Genomic DNA, 16,990 nt, shown 5'->3' with positions numbered 1-16,990 from the left:
GCTGCGGTCTCTCCAAGCTGGTCTAGCTGACTGAGGAGGGATCTAATGACTTTGATGATCGAGAACAATATAACCGAATGCTCGCAGTCTGGTCCTGGGATTTGCATGACTTTTTGTTCTTTTCTTTTCGCTTGCTAAATGTTACTCCTCGTTCTGGGTAGGGACAGTATTGTTGGAAAGTGATTTGTACTATTTAGTTTGATTTGTTGGAGCCCTGGCATGTTGGGATCTTTTGCTTTACATACGTTGCACCAGCATTCCTTGCACATACAAAACCCGCGGCATTGAATTGAATCCGGGCGACTGGCATCGGACTGCGTTGCTTTCCGAGTGATTATTTGGCCGTCGTCAGAAGCACTGGCTTTACCTTTCTTCGATCTCATAGATATACCCGGTATATCTATGGAGTAGACTCTATTCCAACTGTATATCAGTCGTAACTTCCCGAGGAGTTGCGCCTACCAAATGGGGAAAGCAGCTTCTTCTTCAAATTCCCCCGGGGTCTCCCTATCGCCACGTGATTTTCCCGCTGTCCTTCTCCGACGGCGGAGAGCACCACTTTCTCTCGCCAACCTTTTTTCTCGTCCTTCCTTTCCTTCCTCTCCTGTCAATTCAATTCCTCATTGAATCATCATGTCTAGCGTTCGCTCTCTCAAGAAAAGTGTCGACCTCGTCGCCGTGAGGGCTGCTGCCTTCAACGCACCCCGCGCCTCTGTCGGCTCCACAGTTCTGCGGAGGGAGCTCTCCTCCGCGGTGCGGGCAGCTCCCCGCAAGCCGGCTGCTAGAATCTCCTCGCGGGTTGCAATTCCCCAGGTGAAGAACCAGGTTGCTCGTTATGCTTCTAGCTCTGGTGAGTCTCTGGCTAAGACTCAATTGTATGAGCTGCATGAGGCTCATGGCGCCAAGATGGTGCCTTTTGCCGGTTACTCTATGCCGCTGCAATATGCGGACTTGAGCCATGTCGAGAGCCATGCCTGGACTCGTGAGAAGGCTAGTTTGTTCGATGTTAGCCACATGTAAGTCAATTGAATCTTTTTGCAGGATGAAAATAACGTCAATTGGAGAATTGGAGTATCAGAGCTAATCAATTGCTCTATATAGGGTTCAGCACCACCTGAGCGGCCCCGGTGCCCTCCCGCTGCTGATGAAGATCACTCCCTCGCCGCTCGACAAGCTCGCCCCGAACACTTCCACCCTTTCTTGCCTCCTGGAACAGGAGACTGGCGGCATCATTGACGACACCGTCATCACCCGCCGTGGCGAGGATACCTTCTACTTCGTCACCAACGCCGGTCGCCGCGCTGAGGACTTGGAGTTCTTGCAGTCCGAGATCGAGGCCTACCGCTCCCAGCACGGTGCGGATAGCATCAAGTGGGATATCCTCGAGGACCGCGCTCTGGTCGCCTTGCAGGGTCCCCTCGCTCCCAGCGCCCTCCAGCCCCTCATCAACACCTCTGCCTCCACCGCCGAAACCGACTTGAGCACCCTGTACTTCGGCCAGTGCCGCGAGCTGTACATTACTTTGGCCGACGGCTCGGTCTCTCCTTCGCCTCTGCTTATCTCCCGTACTGGCTACACTGGTGAGGATGGTTTCGAGATCTCTATCCCCACCTCCGGTGCCGCAGACCTCCCCCAGCAGGTCGTCAACCTTCTCCTCAAGGACAGTAACACCGTCCGTCTCGCCGGTCTGGCTGCCCGTGACTCCCTCCGCCTCGAGGCTGGCATGTGCCTCTACGGCCACGACATCTCCACTGCCCAGACTCCCCCCGATGCCGCTCTTGGTTGGGTCGTCGGTCGTGACCGCCGTGACGCGGCTACTGCCACTTTCAACGGTGCCTCCGTCATCCTCTCCCAACTCGCCAGCCCCAAGACTCTCAAGCAGCGCCGTGTCGGTCTGACCGTTGAGAAGGGTTCCCCCGCTCGCGAGGGTGCCGTCGTTGTCGACCTTGCCGACCCCGCCAACCCGGTCGAGGTCGGCGTCGTCACCTCCGGTCTGCCCAGCCCCACGCTTGGCGGAGCCAACATCGCCATGGCCTATGTCAAGAATGGTCTGCACAAGAAGGGCACCGAGCTCGGCGTTAAGGTCCGGAATAAGGTGCGCAAGGCTACCGTTGTGGGTATGCCGTGGATCGAGAGCAAGTTCCACCGCCCGTCTTAGATGGTGCGAGAAACTTGTCCCGGTCTTCGGGTTTATATTGAATTATTTTGTGTTTGTGGGTGAAGCGTGGGCTAAACGATAAGTTATGATATATTTGGTTGCTCTTGTACATACAGTTTCTTTTTCGCAACCTTTTTTTTCCCTTTTTCTGGGGTTTGAGATACTCGGTTTTGCATGTTCTACTTCAACAATAGAGCGATTTTGGAAATATTTTGAATTTTCCTATTGATTAGTTAGTGGTTACCCTTGGCTGACTACGATGACACTAGTAGATGCTTTTTCAAGCCCTTGATTTGTCCCATGTCCCGTATTTCCTAGTGTCAAGTAGACGAGAGCCCTTAGAACCAGCTTCCCATGTGCCCTCAGCACACTTCAAGTATACGAGAAGAACACAAATGTAAAAAAAAAAAAAAAAATTATTTTCTAAGAGCAGTCAAGATAAAGATACGTACAAATCATGCCCCTATCGACAATAACACTACCTACCAGGGCTACCTGGTACTCCCTAGGTTTACATAACCCCATATCACTCATGCCCATCCAAGCTTACTTTACCAAAACGTATTCCGCTGCCAATTTTCATCATACCCAGAGGTCGTTCCAAAAATATTCGTAGTTACGTAGTGCCCATTCGTACTCGTCGTATGCGTAATTCCAGCCATACAGCCTATCACGGTGTGGAAGAATCCGGTTATGACACCGTACACGGCTCCGGCAGCGGCGGCGACGTTGTATGCGCAGATATCGTGGCCTTTACGGTTGGGTGGAAGTGTTAGTGTTGTTTTACTTTATTGAGGTTCCGTTTAGGGAGGAGAGCTGTGCTTGGGTTGGTTGAGAAGGGGGCCGGGAGTGGATTGTACCTTCGTTATGGGCCATTCGGGCAAAGACGTAGCCGCCGAGGGCGTCGAGGCCCATTATGAAGATTTGGGCTTGAGGTTTGCCGCCTGTTAGACCTCCGGCCGCTATTCGTAATATGATGGAGTTAGAAACATGCTTTCTATGTGTGTATTGTTTTGGAATTCCCAGAACCATTGTCAACTCACACTGATATATCCCAATACACTCCCCGCCTAACGGGATAGCAGCAACAACAGCCGCAATCAACAATCCACTCGGCGCTACACGACAAATCATAAGGTTAGCTTCCCTCCCAACAATACCATTCCTACCAAAGAAGCTTTGCTCAGAATACATACTCTCCCCAAGAACAAGGTTACTAATCTCCGCCGTAACAAGCACGCAAATCCCAAAACTACTCGCCAGCAAGATAAGCAGCATCCATGCCGGTGTGGGTATACCCGCGTACGCGATAAACTCGACGAATGCTAGGACACCGGATTTTGTGACGCCCGCTAGAGCACCTAATTGTAGGGCTCGCGCGGTGAGGATGCCGCCGCTGACGTGGATTGCTGTTGCTACGGCGGCGGGGCCGGCGGCTGCGTTTGCGGCGATGTCGAGGGCTGCCAGGGCGAAGAATGTCCATACTTGAGTGGATGGTTTGTTAGTATGGGATTTTGGTGGAAGGTAGTTAGGTAGGAGGGAGGAGGAGGAGGAAGTTAGTTACCATTTATAGCGGGGAGAGGACGATCTGTGTCCATGGTGTGTGATGTTAGCTAGACTCAGGGACAGCTGCAAGTGATGATGTGTCGGGGGTCTTGACAATATATCGAGTGGAATTTCGATCATGCATTATGCATGTCAAGTAGGCCATGCCTTACTCTTATAAGAGAGACAGTCAGTGCACCACCCCCATGACGGAATACGAAGCTCTAATCATGATGGCTTCGAGGCTAGCCAACACTCAGATAGCGCCGCGCTAAGAGGGAGGCTGAAGAGATCGAAAACAGGGCTTTCCCGTTTCCATCCCCATCGGACAAATGGACAATTGACAGTGGAAAAACAAAGCCGCAGGGACTAAGTTGACTAAAAGATGTACTTCGACAGTAGCCAATGGGAGGTGCGTATTGCCGAGACTAGTTCAGGGCGAGGGTCTTGGCTCGTGAGTTTCTGCGGTCAGCATCGCCCTGCGCCACAGTATTATCGGGCATCGCGATGCGATCCAATGGCGGCCCAAGGCTGATATGCCGTGAAGCCGTGGGGTTGTGAGTTGGGTCTTGCTTTTTGGACTGGTTCGACAGCTTTGGGGATTGGCTGTGGCGCAATGACGCTGCGTAGCCACGTTGGAAGACTAGGGACAGGGCAGCATTTTGGGCTCGGGGCTCGAGGAGGCTGAAAATTCTTTTGCTTCCAAAGTGCTGACCCTTAAGGGTTAAGAGCTGCCAGATAAACATCTGCTCTGGCTGTCGCGCTGTCTTGGGAATATTAGCACGTTTGTCAATCGCTCCCACTGTCTTTAGTCTGTTGCTCAAAGACCAAGAATGAACTCGACAACTTGTGTTATTGAGGCCAATCCAGATGTATCTGGGACCGGTGTAAGTTTCTCTGCTATTGGGTGACCAGTGACCTTGACTGATCTCATGTCCCCTCCAGATCCGGGCATCTATTTACGCCCTCTGTCTCGGCGGTACGCTCGTGAGCTACTTCCTCCGAGTCTTCTCTCCAGGAGAAGACGAAGAAGAGTTCTCCCGCGGTGTATCCTCTGCGCTAGGAATGCAAGGTCTAGCACTGCTCTGTACAGCAATTTACCAGACCTTCCGTAACGAGTTGACCCTCTTCCACGCCATCTGCGTGGTCCACCTGCTCGCTCTTCTGGGTCTGAATCTCATCAGCAAAGGTCGATACGCTGGATTTGGCCCCTGGCGCCTGTGGTTCTTTGCGTTAATCCAGGTCATCTCACTTGGAGCATTCATCGCTTTCAATGTCTATCTCTGGGTGACGGCGCCTCATTTCGGTAGTCAGCCCGCTTGCAACCCGGACACGGTCTATGTTGTATTTGGGGTAAGCATCCATGCTACATCTCCAGTTTTTCGATATATTATCCTCGGTACGTTGGGTGCTAGTGCTGCGGGCTTTATTCTTGTCTTTACTTGCATGTTGCCGTGTATATGCGGGGCGTGGATTCGTCGACGACGAGATTCGCAGGGGAACGGGGGCTTGGCTCGCAAACGAGGTTGTACAAAGTGGTTTATCCAGACGTCAACGAGTGCCGATCATCAGAGCAACCATCAACGGGAAGAGCTGGCAGGTCAAGTCCTGCTCAACTTCACTTTAAATAGGGCGGCATATATCGGGCTTTGCATCTACTTGATCGTGTCGCTGGAACAGACAATTCAACGGAATACCCTCGATCCTCAGGAAAAGGGTTGGACCTTTGGGCAGGTCATTGCGATCTTCTTGTTGCTTGGTGTTGCGAATGAGCTGCTGAATGTTGTACTGGCGAGCTGGGACCGTCGCATTGGCCATGAAGCTGGGTCTCAAGAGCTGGCACAAGTCAGGCCTGCATCAAGCAGCGCAGCCTCGAGGAATTCGCTTTGTTAGTTCTCATGATTATTGTTCAACTGTTTTGTTATATTCAGCTTGTATAAATTACAATACGATCGCCATAATGCCATGGAATCTAAACGCCAAGGCCAACCAAAATATGTACTCCATAAGTCCTCCTCGTTGCGCCTGTAGCTGGTTGATATCAAAAGAAAATAAATAGGTCAAAACATCCAGACGTGGGTCTGGGGACGTCAATCGTAGCACATCATGCATAAGGTAACTGAACAGACCCATAAAGGCCTTAGTAGGGGATGAAATCAAAGTTCATACGATCTAAGAAGAATCATTAGAGGGAAACATGACAACCAAGGGATTTGCAGAATACATACCGAGGAAGTGACTCCAATCCTCATCCTCGCTGAGTTGATTTGCCCAATACTGTTCAAGGAACCTCAAAGACTGCAACACGTTCGGCACCCGAATAGTATCGTGTAATGATGCCAAAAGCTGCCGCACTGTATCGCGATCTTCACCGCGAGCTTCGCAACCCGCAATAAATAGTGGAGTCGTCAACATTACCCACGGGCTCAGACCAGCCGATGGTCCGATCTGAGCCGTGCATTCTAGAATCCGCTGAACAGACTGCTGCACAAGCACTGACGTGGTCGGCGTTTTGCGAAGTCGTCTGTGGATCTGGATCAATGCACTATGTTGGAATGCCTCGTTGCAGAGAGCAAGATGCTGTGCACTGTCTGCGGACAGCCCTTCTGCCACACCAGGATAAAACGAGGGCTGGGAAGTCGCGCCTCGATCCATGAGTTCTCGTATTGATGACTCCAGCGCGGCGGCTTCGTCTTCAACATTACCATCAATCTCACCCGCCACAAATCCCTGGCTTTGAATGTCTTTCTCAGCTTGGTGGGTCCTCCAAGCAGCAGCTCCAATCTGTCGGAAGACAGCTGCTAGGTCTACCGTGAATCCCCAGTAATCATCCAGGTAGTCCGGTGATTCTCTCTGCCCTGCCAAATCTGAAGGCGCAAAGTCTGAAGTGTCTCCGATGGGAGGTCCATTCCCCGTCAATGCTGTCAGCGACACTATTGACCAATACCAGCGGTCTAGGTATCGACGGAAGCCACTCTCTGTCCGAAGCGAATTTTCACCCGTCGTCCCTAACGTCTTCATCAATGCCCTTGCACCTTCGATATGTGCTCGCCATGAATTCGGATGGATCGCTCCGGAATGGATCTCTGCTAGACACAGAGTTCGGGCTGTCGCTACCAGCGCTTCCGAGTCCGTGGACGATGGATTCTGTAGCTCTTTCCGGAAATGTTCCAGACTGAGCCCCATCAATCGGGCAATATCCGGCGCAGTTTTTGCGGATTCCGACTGGTTATGGAGGGCTTGGATATGGATAGCGGACAAGGCGGTCGTGGCGTAGAGTAAGGATGGGGTCTGGAGGGCCATGGGTACAATCATTCGACAGATATCTTGCTGCATGCCTGAGTGGCTCGCGGTTATTTGGGACGCATCGTTTATGAAATGGTGTAACAAGGCTCTTTGATCGGGCGAGAGGGAGGAGAATGGATCGACGGGTCTCGTTAAGGTCAATTCCGATGCAGCCTGCGCTTGTGCTTGTGCTTGTGCTTGTGCTTGCGCTTGTGCCTGTGCCTGTGCCTGTGCCTGCGCCTGCGCCGACTTGGTGGTATAGATAAACTCTCCTGGAGAGTACTCTGCGGGTTCGAGTCAGAATGTGCATATCCAGCAAATCTCAAGCCATTTCCAGCATCCTACCCAGTCTCTGCATGTTCCCCGTGTCCACGCAAGCTCCGAATCGCGATCGCGAGAACGCACGTCCACCCCACTGCAGCTGCATGGCGTACTTGCACTGGACGCCAGCGGACTGGCAGCGCCCACATACGGGTCTTTGCTCGTCACATTTCTGGCGCCGCGCTTTACATCTTGTGCAGCCGGTGAAGGATCTCGACATGGGTGCTGGGGGAGGGGTGTTCGTGGGTGTGTGGAGAGAAGAAGAAATTCTGCGGGGAATGCGATCTCCGGTCGGTGATCGGTCGAGTCCCGCGTGGCGAATCCGAAGCGGCGGTTCTGGGGAATAGATAAGGAGTCCTTGCGTCTACTGGGAAGAGAGAGTTAAAGAGGAGGAGAAACAAAAAGTCAAAGTCAACCTTTGGCTCATCTTATCAGGGACCAATTCTTGTCATTTGGTTCTCTTGTAAAATGTAGCCTAGCGGCCAATCCTCGTGAGGATCCACTGATCAGCGGGGGTTTATCAGTACATACTCGTGCTGCTAGATGGAAGTATTGAAGTCTAAATCAGCCAGTTACAGAATAATCATAAGGATAATAAGCTCTCCCGAGAAAATAGACAAATGTGCGCTATGGCAGAGAATACACAGTACATGCCAACCAGAGTATATGTTCATCTCAGAAATCAGGGAACCCACGAAATCCCTGAGAAGATAAGAAAAAGAAAAAGCCAGCGTCCTTGTAACTTTCTTGCTCATCCATCGAATGTATACCGGAGCCATTCGCCCACTGCCCGAAGACTCTCCCATCGCACCGTCTCGTCCTTGTCGGCCATCAGCTCCATCACTCGGGTCTTCAAGCCAGTCCGTTCGAGTTGAGTGCGTCGCTCAGGAAGTTCCTTCACCAAGTGTCCCACGTCATTACAGGCAATTGCCAGTACTTGCTTATCATTCTCCCAGTCCTTGGAAAGAATCTCTGCCAGCTTCTTGGGCAATGCTCCGTTGCCCTCGTCCAGGATTCGGCGGGCATTTTCCTTCCAAAAAGTCGGGTTCTTGTGTGGGGGCGACCAGCGCAGGTGACCGGACTGGACTTCGGCGGCATATTGATCGAAAGTGGTCTGGGTCTTTGTGTATTCGTCCAACATGGTAGAAAGTCCGTAAAGGTCTTCGAGGAGATCGGGATCCGTCAGGTGACGACCAGCGAGGTTGGTCAGGAGAGCTGGGAGTCGAACAAATACAGCGACGGGCAAGAGAGTCGTCCGGTTGCTGAGGCACAAGTTGTAGAGAGTGGCGAGCAGAAGGCGGGTCGTCTTTTCTTTCGGTGAAAGGCGAAGGAGTTGGGTGTAGAGTTGAATGATTTCATAGCTCCTGCATAAAAGTCAATGGCCCAGTCCGCGATTTCTTTCTTCACTCGTGCGGAGATTACTTACTCTTGGAGCTCGTCACCAACTAGCGAACTCTCGAAGGTGAGTTGCCAAATCACCAGGAGGACCCGGTACAGCAGCTGGAGACCCACGCCACCAGCAAGACCAGGCTCAATGCCACGTGTGCTGTTTCCCGTAATACTGCCGTTATCCTTAGTCCCCGCTGCAGCGCGGAGTGTCTCAATCAACGGATCCAAAGTTTCCTTGCGGTGGTTCCAAAAGATCTCTCGCGAGTGTTTCTTCCGCAGAAGCTCGGAGAACCCTTGGACACCAATATCCTGAAGTCCGCTGTCATTGTTCTTGGTCAAGGTAGAGAGATAAAGGTATAGTTGGGGAAGTGCCTCTTCGTCTCGCTGAGCAGGTTTGGATGAGGTCACAAGGCTGTGCGACACGAGAGCCGTGAGGAAGGTAGATGTGAGCAGCGGGATGGGATCTTCGGCGTTGGTGGAGTTGCTCAAGAATGGCAGGAATGGCTTGTAGGGCTCGGGGTGAGAAACGAGCGAGTCGGCTAGCGCAGGGACATCTGTTGGAAGGATGACGTTAGTTTAAGGAGAACGAAGCTCCCTCACATGTAACACATACCCTGAATCAGGTCTGATGCCAGCACCAAGATGTATTGCACGATATCGGTCCTCCGAGAGGCCGACTCCAGAACACTCTTGCCCTGAGACCCGCCAGCCAGCAAGCTTGTATACCCAGCAAGGTCCGCTTCTATTGTCTGAACGCGCTGCTCCTTGCGCACCTTGTCTACGGCCTTGATCTTCTTGAGGTGGTCATCGGTGATGTTGCCCGCACGGACGGCGCCCTCCCATGGAATTGGCCGAGCGCGGATGTTATTCTGCAGAGAGCTGAGGTATGTGGGCGGCTCCAGCGACATGGTGATCGAGTAACACGCCGGGCCAGGGGAAAGGAGTGCAGGCCGGAGAGTTTGGGTGGAGGTGATTCGAGAAGGGGAGGACCTCCAGCTAAGTTAGCTTGGGGGGGGGATGACGGAAGCTGGCGACGCCAAGACCACATGTCGGCCCTCCCAACGGATCTTGGCTCATCGCTCCATCTTCAAGTCTCACGGTTCCTCTTTTCTTTTCAATCTTCACCTGGTAACACCTTGTGTGCTACAGACGTAACCCGCTATCAGTGGTCTTGTCGCTTTCGCTCTCTTTTTGACTCAAGCTTGCTGTGTGACGTTCATCTTGCGACGTGGTCGCTGCCTTGTACTTTTATTTTGAAATTGGATGCGACTCCAAGTCTTTCGTTTACACATTCGATTGCCCCGCAGACCTTCCATATATTAGGGCCTCACTTTGCCTCAAATACTCTCTCAAATCTCCAAGTTGAACCCATCGCAATCGCAGAGAACACCGTTGTCCGAGCACAGCCCCCCCACCGAACCCATGCAAACTGAACACGAGGCATTTGCTGCCTAGAAGCCGCGTCGCCCTCTTACAACATACCTTTCACCATGGCGCAAAACTCGCAGGCCCCTAAGTCCAAATGGGGCGTGGGCAGTTTCTTTCAGCAAGCCGTTGCGGGCGTCGAATCGCGTTTGGATAATATATTGATGGACCAGGAGGACGCTCAGAAAGCGAAACCCAAAGAGGCGGAAATTACAGCGTCGCCAATTTCAAGATCTCCCGCTGGCTGTAAGGTGTATCTCGACTGACCGAGTTGGAACTTGGCTAATCGAGAAACTAGCAATTTCGCGAAGCTCGTCTAATGCGCGCAGGAATGATCGACTCCAAGAACGTCTCGCGCGAGCTGTGGTCAAGTCAAACACAGCGAACCGGAACTCACAATCTTCCCCTGGGCAGATCTCATCGACAGCAGCCAGTCCAGCGCCGAGCAATGATGCGCGATCAAGTTTGGACATCGATGCAAGTCTTGCGGCCGCTTCAGGCATTTCAGATGATCTGAAGAGCCATCCACTAGATGGAGAGAGCGTCACAAGCCATGCAAGTGCGACTAGAACAAGCCACGAATCGGATAGATCTACACGTCAATCTATCGAAGCATTCAGAGCAGAATCTTTGCCTAGGGCCTCAATTGAGATAGATGAGCAGTCTTCGAAATTAGGGAGAATGAGCTTGGATCTGCCAAGTTCACAACGAAGTGAATTATCTGGTGGGCGTGCATCCGGGGAAAGCACTCGGATAAGCGTTGACACACCGTCCGAGTCTCGAACGAGTGAAGACAATGGAGCCGAGTCCCAGTGGCAACAAGAGAGATATGAGTATATGGCACGCATTGACGAGCTTCAGAGAAATTTGGAGAATTTGGCAGGAGAGGCTGCCAAGTCGGCAAAGGATGCTGCCGCTGCCGCTTCTCCGGGGAGCCGCGAGAAAGAGCTCGAAGAAACCAGGGAGAAGTACGCGTTGCTAATGAAAGAGGGTCAGAAGCTGGAATCGGAGGCGGCGAACTCTCGCACTGCAGTGAGAAGATTGAGGCAACAACTTGCCGAAAATTCGAAATCACAGATCGAAATGAAGAGAAAGACGGAGAAGTTGGAGAGAGATTTGCTTAACACCGAGAGCAGAGCAAAACGAGCTGAAGCGGCAGAGAAGCGGGCAAACGACTCATTATCAACTCATACCAAGACGGCCAAAGATCTCGAAGCCGTGACAAATGAGCGTGACGCTTTGAACCAAACTGTACGCGAAATGAAGGCACAAATCAGCCGAGCGGTCGCGCGTGCCGAAGCCGCCGAAGCCAAAGCCCACTCGGATGCCTTGGAGAAGGAGAAGCGAAGAGCAGATGAGCTCGAAGAGGAGTTGTCAAACACCAAAATCGAGCTTGATATCAGTCAGGCAACGTCGAAGAAAGAGATTACAGATCTCAAGGAGACGGTTGACCAGGAGAAAGAGAGAGCCCGCTTGCTTGAGGTTGAGTTGAAGGGAGAGCAATCAGCTTTGGAAAGCAAGATGGAAAGCTTGCGTGCCCGTGCAGAGGAAGCCTCTTCCGGGGCCACTGGAGAGACGCAGGCCAAGTTGCTACGCCAAATCGAGACCTTGCAGACGCAATATTCTGTTGCTAGTGAGAACTGGCACACTTTGGAAGGCTCCTATATTTCCCGGCTCGATGCCGCAGAAAAGGAACGTGACCAGGCTGGAGATAGGGAGAAGGAGCTACGAAAGAAACTTCGGGAAATGGTAAGACTTCAATGAATGGGCCATGGGAATATCAACAACTAACACTCTTTTCTTCCAGACCCTCAAAGTCAAGGAGCTAGAAGAGGAGTTAGAGAATGCCAAGGAAGCCGAGCATGACTTGGAAAGTCAACTCGAGACGCGTGTGCAAGATCTTCAGAAGGTGCGGCAAAAGCTCCAGAGTGCAACCGACGAGGTCACTTCTGCGCAAAAGGAGCTAGTCGAGCAGAAGAAGGCGTGGGATGCAAACTGGGCACAAAAACTTGAAGAAGAACGTGCCAGATGGAGAGAGCAAGTGAATAGCTTGCAACAGCCTCGTGGAATCTCACCCGTCCCGTCCACTCGCCGTTCGAGCAACCTCGACACTCTGCCATCCATTCTCTCAGACTACCGTCCCACCAGTCGACGCTCGTCTACATTGCCCCCGGGCTCACCAGACATTGGCACACCGCCGCGCCAAAATTCATATCCAACCTCAATCGCTCAAGGAACTCTCTCCCCGCCCCCAATCAGCACTACGATGGGCCCTCCATCTATGATTCTGGAAACCCCCTCAATCACTTTTGAACCAGATGAGTTCTTCAGCTCTGGCGACCCCGCCACGCCATCCGCCTACGGCGGCACGCAAGCAGGTCCTTCACGCGGTATCAACGACATCATCTCGGAATCAACTGTCGGTGCTGGTCCATCTGTGCAGTTAGTTGAGCGCATGAGTGCTACTGTCCGCCGACTGGAGAGCGAGCGCGCAGGGTCCAAAGATGAGCTCGCACGGGTCACAACTCAACGTGATGAGTCTAGACAGCAGGTCGTCGATCTCATGCGTGAGCTTGAAGAGAAGAAGACTGCCGACTCTCGAGTGGAGGAGCTCGAAGCTAAGCTTGCTGATATCGACCAGCGATACTTGACAACTCTTGAGATGCTAGGCGAGAAGAGCGAACAGGTCGAGGAGCTTCAGGCTGATATTGCTGATCTGAAGAAGATCTATCGGGAGTTGGTCGATAGCACGATGAAATGAGTGTATAGATGTTTTCAGGCTTTGTATATAGAGAACTTTATTGCTAGTGAATTGTTTAGAACGCAATCGCGAATAATACCCCAGAAGATTTCGCTATTGTGAATGTTACGGAGTGCCTCGCGAATATCGATATAGTTTTAGATGCTAGTCAGGCTTAGAGCCAAAGTAAGGAGGTCTTTCGAGAACTTGGACTAGGATTTGGTGATGAATTCAAGCACAACTTTAAGACTAAAACAAAGAAACTAAGCAAGAAACTAAGCAAGAAACTAAGCAAGAAACTAAGCAAGAAACTCAATAGACATCGCCAATCTCAAAACTTCCCTGATGATTTGTCCCGTTCGAACTTCCATTGCTAGATTCCGAATCAGTATCTTCTCTATCTATTGGGTATTATCAAATACTCACATTTGGATAGCAGGCGAGTTGCCCCTGTGATGAGCGCTGCTCCTTCTGCGAGAGGGAGCTGGGCTTCTAGACGGCGAAGTCAAATGAGAATCTATCCCCACTCGTTGATTAGCTTGTGACATTGTATATCAGCGATTCATAATCCTTACCTAGGGCGGATGGCCGGCTTAAAGACGACCTATCAGCACTAAAAGTGCTGAGGGTTCGCATGCCAGCCTCCAGCTTCTTTAATTCTCGACTCAATCGCTCTCGCTCTTCTTTAACTTCTTGGGATTCCCCGGCAAGCTTTTCGATTTCCTCGTCGTCCATGCTGTTGATGACTTGATTTGAGAAGATATGTTCCAGGGGACGAAGTAAGCAATTCTCGATGGCAAGAATAGCGACATTATCGATAAAAACCAATATAGCAGTCTAATCCACCATTATTAGCATATTTGCAAGTAGAGCTCGAGTACTAGAATCTTTCGGCAGCTGCACTCACTTCATAGTATGTCTGCATCTGAGTCACAATGTCGACAACTGCAAATTGGCCTTCCGTGGTCTGAAGTTGGGTAGCAGCATTCTCGAGGTCATGAAGAGTAAATGTGTTTTGCCCTTGTTCACCCCAGTTCTCGGAGGAATTATTGCTGAATACTAGATTATCCTTCAAGTTCCGCATCTGGTGGTTTATTCGAGATTGCTGAATTCTCTCAAGGAAGCTTCTCCCAATAGGCAAAGGATGGCCGCTTGTCGTGTAGGAAAGTAATTCATCAAGTTTGTTATCCAGAGAATCTCTTAGCTTTTCCAATTCTGGGTTAATAACACCGGCCAAGAGTGCCTTTTGAGTACTATCGTCGGTAAGATACCCAAAAGCAAGCTGGACGAACTCATTTACCGACTCCCAGGCTTGGTTCAAATGATACTGGGCGATATCTCCCCATGGTCTAGCCTGATCGCGGAATAACTCCCCAACGAGCAGCTGGTTGGCGCTTCCAGGGAATTCAATGCCACGATTGTTCGAAGCTTGCCTCATCATTTGGTTCATAAGCTCTTCTTCGGTGACCATTTCCGGTACCCATTGGTTCAAGTATGATTGGAACTTAAGGTTTCTCAAGTCCGATAGTGGCTTCGGCACCTCGCTGACACCTTTGGGGAGCTGTCGACGGAAACCGTGCATGGACATTGCATCTGCAAAATACTCATTTAATTCGCGAATGACGGCACGTAGGCGACGAGCATCTCCAGACTCCAAGAGTTCATTGTTCAGGCCACCAAAGAAGTCCTTGGAGTACATGCCATTCAAGGCTTCCGCCGCAATTCGCTGAAAATTGGAGCTAATGTTGAGTAAGAAGCCTCGTTGATCTCTAGTTGTTGGTCGTGCTGTTCCAAGCTTGGCTAAGCTTTGCTTCCGGTCATCAATTTTCTGATCGATATCTCTGATCAAAATCGGTAGATTTCCAGCGATATGCTTGAGTAGAATGCTACTTAGTCGATGTCGGAGACGGTCAATTCCCACGTGTGCACGAGGAAGAGAAGCCCATCGCCCCTTCGAAAAGTGAACCCTCTCCTCTTCGTCACGTTCGTCATCGGGGACATTGCGTGTCTTGTGTGAGCGGTTGCGTAAGGCGTGCCATCCTAGCTTCAACTTGATACCTTCATTCCTGATATACTGTAGGTATCGCTCTTCCTCGTCCGACCCCTCGTCAAGTTTGTCGGTATGAGTGACGATAGCAAGGACTCTTTCATAGTGTGGATCATGATCCTTCGCTATGTCCAAGACCTCTTGGATATGATAGTCCACTTTTGCACTGATGACGGCAAGGATAATACTGCGGCTTTTAGCCATATATCTTTCTGTCAACTGCCGAACGATTGGAATTCCCTCCTTGCTCTGTTCCTTGCTAGCGGAAGTATATAGGCCAGGGAGATCCACAAGAGTAAGTTCTGGCTTATCTGGCCCAGAGATCTCAATCTTGAGAACGTCATCGCTGAAGCCGGCGTGTTGATTGACGTTGTCGCTGATTCCCATGAAATCCCTGGCTTGATTGATCAGCTCAGAGAGATCGTTGTCGCTCGAAAAGGCCTCCGAGGTAAAGTTTCGGAGTCTCTCTCGCTCTCGCTCATCTGTTCTTGAGTCTCCTGGCTCGATTGAAACTTTTACTCTCGTCTGTGGCTTCCGACGAAGAATGACCTCGGTCGCAAATCGTGTGCAAAGTGTTCCCTTGGTTGGGAAGCGTACTCTGGAGATGGCTTCAAGAACCGAGCTCTTGCCGCTGGACTGACTACCACAGACAATGAGCTGAGGAAGCTCCACGAGACCTCCAACTCCGATGCCTCGAAGTTCATCAATCTTATCAAGTAGCTCGGATTGCTGGCACCGCAGCTGGTGCATGGCCTTGTCTTCTGGCTTTGAAATCATGATGGGACTAAAGTGATTGATGGGAATCGGATGAATTGTAATAGAAAGAAAAGATATCTGGTTGAAAGGCCTCTTTTTTGTGGCCGGTCTATGAGCACGTATTTAAGTGCTTTCTCAAGATCGCCTCGTCTCTCTGGTCCCATGTAGGCAGCACACCGAACTCCGCCATAGTCCGTTTTGTTCGCATTAGCTTCCTGCCGCAGCACCTCTGTTGGTTCTCACTACTCTGGAGTTCGAAAACTCTGATCAGAGCGGTTTAGTGTGGTTAAGATTTATTTTTATCTTGCTTCATCTTTCTTCCCTCATGACTCGCACGATGTTTAAACATTCTGAGAAGTCCCATGCTTTTTGATGCTGGAACTCTGTTGATAGGCATTGTATCCCAGTTTAATGTATTTATAGATACATAGATAGTTCGCTTTCGAATCATTGTTGTCCATTCCAAAAGACCTTGAGAGGTCTGTAACTAGGCTACTGCCGCTGCCGGCGCGTCCTGACACATGGATATCTCGCGGGTCGAGCCTCTCTGATCAACCTTGTCGGCAAAGTGATGAACTGCATATGCCAAGAAACTAAATCTCTCAAGTGACCCGGGCTATGCTAATTAGACTGTGCATATCAGTATGTGTAGCAGGTCCGAAGTGGGGAAAGATAGTGGCGAGGAGGAGGTTAGAAGCGCTTAGCTGCATGGCCCCCAACGCTTAGCGAACATGGCTAGATAGGGCAGACTAAATCTGCGAGGCAGGGGTATGCCAGAAATCCAGCCCCGTGGGCGGAAATGATTGGTACAGATGCAGCTTTCTAACTCGAATTGAATGCACAGCACAAGATACGGCGTAGTTGTGCACAGGGTGACCGATAGTCAAGGCGTTTCGCAAGGCATCTAATACTGGAGCTACGCCCCATGCAAGATAACTTCTAGCGCTTTCGCTGAAAGGTCATGGGTATACATCCTCAACAAATTGTAACAAGATATTAACTCAGTTGGACAATTTGAAGTAAGTTGGATAGTTGGCGGCTTCCTACTTTCTCCGCTGTACAGTCAGTGGGTTCATAAGTTGTAAACCGACAATTTTCAGCATCATTTTATCAGTCACGAGTGAAATAATCAATGAAGACAAGATATCCTAGGCATCGAAACATACGGCATGAAACATACTTAGAAAGGTCTTTCAGAAGATGGGAAGTCGAAGGATGTTGTTGGAATGCTTGTCTGCTCTCTATATTCAAAACATGTGCAAAAAAGGAGCGTTACCAAGAGTAGTGGTTGCGAAATCTCGAGGTCTTCTCGATGAATGACTAG

At 50.8% G+C, this 16,990-nt stretch overlaps 7 protein-coding genes across 7 annotated transcripts; 3 read left to right on the top strand and 4 right to left on the bottom strand.

Moving 5' to 3' along the window:
- Nucleotides 1-633: 633 nt before the first annotated feature.
- N7496_006581 (glycine decarboxylase subunit T) lies at nucleotides 634-2,158 on the top strand (the record flags this gene model as incomplete). Its single annotated transcript, XM_056699510.1, has 2 exons — nucleotides 634-1,016; nucleotides 1,102-2,158. 2 exons carry the CDS (start codon nucleotides 634-636, stop codon nucleotides 2,156-2,158), a joined length of 1,440 nt encoding a protein of 479 aa, XP_056554923.1.
- A 551-nt stretch (nucleotides 2,159-2,709) lies between these two features.
- Nucleotides 2,710-3,756, bottom strand: N7496_006580 (uncharacterized protein; the record flags this gene model as incomplete). Its single annotated transcript, XM_056699509.1, has 5 exons — nucleotides 2,710-2,909; nucleotides 3,019-3,120; nucleotides 3,202-3,276; nucleotides 3,355-3,642; nucleotides 3,723-3,756. The coding sequence occupies 5 exons, from the start codon at nucleotides 3,754-3,756 to the stop codon at nucleotides 2,710-2,712; spliced, it is 699 nt and encodes a 232-aa protein (XP_056554922.1).
- Nucleotides 3,757-4,536: 780 nt separating this feature from the next.
- Nucleotides 4,537-5,596, top strand: N7496_006579 (uncharacterized protein; the record flags this gene model as incomplete). The annotated part of the gene is made up of 2 exons (XM_056699508.1): nucleotides 4,537-4,590; nucleotides 4,649-5,596. 2 exons carry the CDS (start codon nucleotides 4,537-4,539, stop codon nucleotides 5,594-5,596), a joined length of 1,002 nt encoding a protein of 333 aa, XP_056554921.1.
- A 247-nt stretch (nucleotides 5,597-5,843) lies between these two features.
- N7496_006578 (Zn(II)2Cys6 transcription factor) lies at nucleotides 5,844-7,529 on the bottom strand (the record flags this gene model as incomplete). Its single annotated transcript, XM_056699507.1, has 3 exons — nucleotides 5,844-5,875; nucleotides 5,932-7,272; nucleotides 7,334-7,529. 3 exons carry the CDS (start codon nucleotides 7,527-7,529, stop codon nucleotides 5,844-5,846), a joined length of 1,569 nt encoding a protein of 522 aa, XP_056554920.1.
- A 531-nt stretch (nucleotides 7,530-8,060) lies between these two features.
- Nucleotides 8,061-9,606, bottom strand: N7496_006577 (H(+)-transporting V1 sector ATPase subunit H; the record flags this gene model as incomplete). The annotated part of the gene is made up of 3 exons (XM_056699506.1): nucleotides 8,061-8,673; nucleotides 8,736-9,252; nucleotides 9,312-9,606. The coding sequence occupies 3 exons, from the start codon at nucleotides 9,604-9,606 to the stop codon at nucleotides 8,061-8,063; spliced, it is 1,425 nt and encodes a 474-aa protein (XP_056554919.1).
- A 582-nt stretch (nucleotides 9,607-10,188) lies between these two features.
- N7496_006576 (M protein repeat protein) lies at nucleotides 10,189-12,884 on the top strand (the record flags this gene model as incomplete). The annotated part of the gene is made up of 3 exons (XM_056699505.1): nucleotides 10,189-10,369; nucleotides 10,422-11,872; nucleotides 11,931-12,884. 3 exons carry the CDS (start codon nucleotides 10,189-10,191, stop codon nucleotides 12,882-12,884), a joined length of 2,586 nt encoding a protein of 861 aa, XP_056554918.1.
- Nucleotides 12,885-13,162: 278 nt separating this feature from the next.
- On the bottom strand, nucleotides 13,163-15,687 carry N7496_006575 (dynamin family protein; the record flags this gene model as incomplete). The annotated part of the gene is made up of 4 exons (XM_056699504.1): nucleotides 13,163-13,236; nucleotides 13,290-13,355; nucleotides 13,439-13,700; nucleotides 13,771-15,687. The coding sequence occupies 4 exons, from the start codon at nucleotides 15,685-15,687 to the stop codon at nucleotides 13,163-13,165; spliced, it is 2,319 nt and encodes a 772-aa protein (XP_056554917.1).
- Nucleotides 15,688-16,990: the final 1,303 nt, after the last annotated feature.

Source organism: Penicillium cataractarum (assembly GCF_028827025.1).
Source record: "Penicillium cataractarum strain IBT 29864 chromosome Unknown utg000005l, whole genome shotgun sequence".
NCBI classification, from domain to species: domain Eukaryota; kingdom Fungi; phylum Ascomycota; class Eurotiomycetes; order Eurotiales; family Aspergillaceae; genus Penicillium; species Penicillium cataractarum.
Note: the sequence above shows the minus strand (reverse complement) of the source record. Positions and strands in the feature narration are given on the sequence as shown.